The sequence below is a fragment of the Mastomys coucha genome, unplaced genomic scaffold (genome assembly GCF_008632895.1).
Source record: "Mastomys coucha isolate ucsf_1 unplaced genomic scaffold, UCSF_Mcou_1 pScaffold5, whole genome shotgun sequence".
Classification (NCBI taxonomy): Eukaryota; Metazoa; Chordata; class Mammalia; order Rodentia; family Muridae; genus Mastomys; species Mastomys coucha.
This window is the reverse complement of record NW_022196911.1, coordinates 112,484,303-112,489,398: the sequence shown is the minus strand read 5'-3', so window position 1 is coordinate 112,489,398 and position 5,096 is coordinate 112,484,303. Positions and strand designations below refer to the sequence as shown.

General features: G+C 53.2%; 1 protein-coding gene across 5 annotated transcripts in view; it reads left to right on the top strand.

The window, feature by feature from the left end:
- Unc13d (unc-13 homolog D) overlaps positions 1-5,096 on the top strand; it is a 15,748-nt gene that overhangs the window by 6,009 nt on the left and 4,643 nt on the right. For 3 of the 5 annotated variants that reach the window (XM_031354816.1, XM_031354817.1, XM_031354820.1), the window contains exons 13-24: positions 1,018-1,135; positions 1,224-1,348; positions 1,494-1,584; positions 1,667-1,723; positions 1,805-1,902; positions 1,986-2,037; positions 2,115-2,245; positions 2,374-2,494; positions 2,825-2,968; positions 3,149-3,247; positions 3,364-3,570; positions 3,689-3,757. In XM_031354816.1, coding sequence (XP_031210676.1) covers positions 1,018-1,135; positions 1,224-1,348; positions 1,494-1,584; positions 1,667-1,723; positions 1,805-1,902; positions 1,986-2,037; positions 2,115-2,245; positions 2,374-2,494; positions 2,825-2,968; positions 3,149-3,247; positions 3,364-3,570; positions 3,689-3,757 — 1,312 coding nt within the window. The remainder of the gene's footprint in view (positions 1-1,017; positions 1,136-1,223; positions 1,349-1,493; positions 1,585-1,666; positions 1,724-1,804; positions 1,903-1,985; positions 2,038-2,114; positions 2,246-2,373; positions 2,495-2,824; positions 2,969-3,148; positions 3,248-3,363; positions 3,571-3,688; positions 3,758-5,096) is intronic. The other 2 variants (XM_031354818.1, XM_031354819.1) reach the window with 1 other exon arrangement.

Here is a 5,096-nt window from a genome sequence, read left to right as displayed (position 1 = left end):
CTCAGAAATCCGCCTGCCTCTGCCTCCCAAGTGCTGGGATTAAAGGTGTGCACCACCACCGCCCAGCACCACCCCCCCCATTTTTTTAAGAATTAATTTATTTAAACCATTTTTTTAGATTTATTTATTTATTATATGTAAGTACACTGTAGCTGTCTTCAGACGCACCAGAAGAGGGCGTCAGAACTCATTACGGGTGGTTGTGAGCCACCATGTGGTTGCTGGGATTTGAACTCATGACCTTCTGAAGAGCAGTCGGTGCTCTTACCTGCTGAGCCATCTCACCAGCCCAAGAATTAATTTATTTATGCCTATTCATCTGTTTGATCATATCACATCTGTGTGCAGATTCCTCACTGGCCAGAAGGGGGCGCTGGATCCTCTGTAGCCTTAGCTGCAGATGGTTAGAAACGTCTTGATGTGGGAGCTGGGACCCAAACTCAGGTCTCCTGGAGAGCGGTCAGAGCCCTTAACTGTCACCATCTCTCCAGCCCCAACTGGCACAAGCACTTTTCTACCCACTGAGTTATCTTACTAGCCCCAGAAATGATGAAAGGTTTTTTTGGTTTTGGTTTTGGTTTTGTTGATGTTTGAGACATGGTCTCTCCATGTGGCCCTGGCTGGTCTAGAAGGTGGTGTGTAGACCAGGCTGATTTCCTACACAAAGAAATCCACCTGCCCCGTGCCTCCCAAGTTGGAGAATTAAAGGTGTGCTTCATCCTTCCCTGCTCTGAAGGTTTATCTACACAAAGCACAAATTAAGAATCAGGTAAGGCAGGTGTGGTGGCGCACGCCTTTAGTCCCAGCACCTGGAATACAGAAGCAAGCAGATCTCTGTGAGTTCAAGGCCACCATACAAAGTGAATTCCAGGATAGCCAGGGATATGTAGAGAGACCCTGTCTTAAAACAAACAAAAACAGTCAGGCGACTTGAAAAGTATCTGCAGAAACAGAACCCCCGTGGTCTCCCTGGTGGAGTAGGGCAATGTTCCCACTGAAGACTTCCTGCCTTTGCAGGCAGTGGTTGGCCTACAGCCGCCTCTACCAGAGCCTGGAGTTCCCCAGCAGCTGCCTCCTGCATTCCATCACCAGCATAGAGTACCAGTGGATCCAGGGCAGACTCAAAGCAGAACAGGTGACTGGTGGGGTGGGGTGGGGTGGGGTGGGGTGGGGTGGGCGGGCTCTAGAGAGAGGTGGCCTGTAACACCTTCCTGGCTTTGCAGAGGGAGGAGTTGGCCACCTCCTTCACATCCCTGTTGGCCTATGGCCTTTCCCTCATCCGGAAGTTCCGCTCCGTCTTCCCCTTGTCTGTCTCTGACTCCCCATCCAGGCTGCAGTCCCTCCTCAGGTCAGTGGCTACCCTTTTGTTCTGCAGGGGGAGGGGGGTCAGGGAAGAGTGTGAAGGAGTGACAGACACCTGCAGGGAGGGGTCAAGAAGGCCAGTGGGTAGCAGTAGGGCCATAAACCCCTGGATGGAGCCCTCTGTCTTCCAGAGTCTTGGTTCAGATGTGCAAGATGAAGGCCTTTGGAGAACTGTGCCCAGACAGTGCCCCACTGCCCCAGCTGGTTTCTGAAGCTCTGCGGGTAGGCATCTCTTCTGGGGTCGGGATAGAGTCGTGGTTCTTAGCCCAGTCACCCCTCCTTCTCCCCGCCTGTCTTCCAACAGATGGGCACAGTTGAATGGTTTCACCTGATGCAGCAACACCATCAGCCCATGGTACAGGTAGATTCTGAAACAGGGTTTGATGGTGGGTATGTAGTGCCTGCCCCTGGAACCCTGCTCAAACACCTGTGTCCTTCCCAGGGTATCTTGGAGGCTGGCAAGGCCTTGCTAAACCTGGTACAGGATGTTACGGGTGACCTGTACCAGTGCCGTCACACATGGAACAAGATTTTCCACAAGTGAGCATTTATGGGCCGGGAGCTGATGGGCCTGTGGGACCCTGGCGGGTACCACTGTCTCACACACGCTGCCTTTTCTCCAGTGTCCTCAAGATAGACCTGTTCTCCGTGGCCTTCCTGGAGCTGCAGTGGCTGGTGAGACCCTCTGCCATCTCTAGGTCGCACCCCTCGGGCCAGCTCTACAGCCTTGCTCAACAAGCTTCTCCTCATAGGTGGCCAAGAGGGTACAGGACCACATTGCGGCGGTTGGCAACCTTGTCTCTCCAGAGATGGGAGAGAGTCTGTTTCAGCTGTATGTTGGCCTGAAGGAGCTCTGCCAGTTGAGCCCTGGACCCACAGACAGGTGGGCAACAAGTGGCTTGAAGGTGGGCTTCAGCCATGCAGGTGGGAAAAGGGTTAACTGATAAGGACTGGGGTCCGAGGCCAGCCCATGCCTTCTGCAGGCTAAGCAAGCCTCTTTGCTCTCCCCAGCCATGAAGTCCTGGCCCTGGATGGTTTCCACCGCTGGTTCCAGCCAGCCATCCCCTCCTGGCTGCAGAAGACTTACAGCGTTGCTCTGGAGCGGGTGCAGCGTGCAGTACAGATGGACTCGGTACAGGCAGGCTCTAGGTTGGGAGGGTGTGGTTGTCTTCCCTGCCAGGACCTCCTGGCTGATAGAAGCCATAATGTCTCTGAACATCTCACCTGGGCATTCGGTCAGGCCAGCTGGGTGCAAAATATGGCCTCCTGATATCCTACAGCACAGTGGGGCTTCCCTGAGCCTAGGGTGTCCTACAGGTTGGAGGGACAGTGGACTGAGCCTTGCTTCTTTCTGTCCTCCTTGGAGCCTCCACTCAGCTCTGTGCTCCATGGTGGTAGCGCAGAGTTTGGCCTGCCCGCTCCGCTCCCAGCCTTCTTGTCTAACGCGTGTCTCTTTCCCCAGCTGGTACCCCTGGGTGAACTGACCAAGCACAGCACTTCTGCCGTGGATCTGTCCACCTGCTTTGCCCAAATTAGCCACACTGCCCGGCAGCTGGACTGGCCAGATCCCGAGGAGGCTTTCATGATCACGGTCAAGTTTGTGGAGGTACAGCACTCCTCTCTCTCTTCAGGAGGGCCTCACTTCTGCCCTACCTTCTTCCTCCCAGACTCTCAAACTACCCTGCATAGCTTGTGTCCTAAGTTTCAAGTTTCTAAGACTCCTCTATTTACCCATTCTGAAAGCCCTACCCATTGGTCCATCCACTGTGATCCCCCCCCACCCTAGGACACGTGCCGGCTGGCCCTGGTCTACTGTAGCCTTATAAAGACCCGGGCCCGAGAGCTGTCTGCAGTTCAGAAGGACCAGGGCCAGGCAGCTGACATGGTAAGACCCAGAGCTGGGGTTGAGGGGCTGGCCAGGGTAAGAGTGGATCTGCTTGTCTTGGTACTTGCTGTTCATGAAGCCTGCATCTCTCTCTCTCTGCCTATGACTGTCCCCAGCTCTGTGTGGTGGTAAATAACATGGAGCAACTACGGTTGATCATTGACAAGCTGCCCACTCAGCTGGCATGGGAGGCACTGGAGCAGCGGGTTGGGGCTGTGCTGGAGAAGGGACAGCTGCAGAACACGCTGCATGCTCAGCTGCAGGGCGCCTTGGCCGGGCTGGGCCATGAGATCCGTACTGGTGTCCGTACCCTGGCAGAGCAGGTACGGTCTGATCCCTCAGGGAATGTTCCTCAGTAGGACCTGAGTTGATGTCTATCCTAAACTCAAGCCTTGAGCCAACTCTTTCCATCTCCCTTGGTCTCTCTGCCTTGTGTTCCAGTTGGAGGTGGGCATTGCCACACACATCCAGAAACTCATCGGTGTCAAGGAGTCTGTTCTGCCGGAGGATGTGAGTGACTGTCCTGTTGACCTTCAGCCTGTAGGCCAACTCTCTGCACCTGGGATTATGGCAGGAGTCTGGGTAGATAGGAGTTGAAGGCTCTGAGGCTGTCAGAGATCAGTCCCTCAACCTTGAGCCAGGTGTGATGTCTCCGTGGGCTTCAGCAGCATCCTTGTTCATGGCCTGGGCTCTCCTAGCATTGATGGATGGTGTGGATTACCTCGGGAGGCTCAGCAGGTCTGGGACCCCGCCCTTCACAGTGCCCATTATCTCTGCTGAGATGCAAACCAGCTGGGCCTAACTCATGTGTCAAGGGAAGAGCATGTCACTGCTCTTGAGTGCTTGAGGGAAAGTTGTGCATTAACTCATCAAATACTGAGTAAACACATTTTAGTTCTTTTTTTCTCTTTTCTTTCTTTCTTTCTTTCTTCTTCTTCTTCTTTTTTTTTTTCCGAGACAGGGTTTTTTCTGTGTAGTCCTGGCTGTCCTGGAACTCATTCTGTAGACCAGGCTTGCCTTGAACTCAGACGTCCACCTGCCTCTGCCTCCCAAGTGCTGGGATTAAAGGCATGCGCCACCACCACCCGGCCACATTTTAGTTCTTAAGCATTGGTACTAAGACAGTGTGACCAAAACTCTTGTTTTCCTAGGGCTTCTCCTCTGAGGAAATAAAAGCTAGCTTAGTGAAGAGATACGGCTGACTACAAGCATGGTTATAACTGTAACTACGACCACACATGCTGACTTGTGCACACTTGTGCACATGCTTAATAGTGTGCTGGATAATAAGCGAAAGGGAAAATAAAAGAGAGAGGGGGCTGGGCGCCGGGAAATGTCAGTGTTGTAGTTTTTTGTTTTTGTTTGTTTTGGGTGTTTTTGTTTTTTGTTTTTGAGACAGGGTTTCTTTGTGTAGTTCTGTAGACCAGGCTGGCCTTGAACTCAGAAATCCACCTGCCTCTGCCTCCCAAGTTCTGGGATTAAAGGTGTGCGCCACCACCTCCTGGCCAGTGTTGTAGTTTTTGATAGTGATCGGGGAAAGCCTTATTCTGAGTATTGACAGCTGAGTCACGACCCACAGGAAGCAGGAAAAGGATCTGTGTAGATGCCTGCAGGAGGAACATGCCAGGCAGAGAGATTGGAAGAGGTCCTGAGGAGGCATGTGTGGAGCGGTCAGAGGATGGTGTAGTCAGAGCACACAGAGCAACCCGGATAGAAAGACAGGAGACAGGGAGCAACCAGGGCAGATGTTATACCCAACACACAGAGGCTAGCTTTTCTCCCCTTACCCGGGGGAAGGGGACAACCGAGTGGAACAGTGGGTAGGGTCAGGACTAAAGTAGACCTGAGC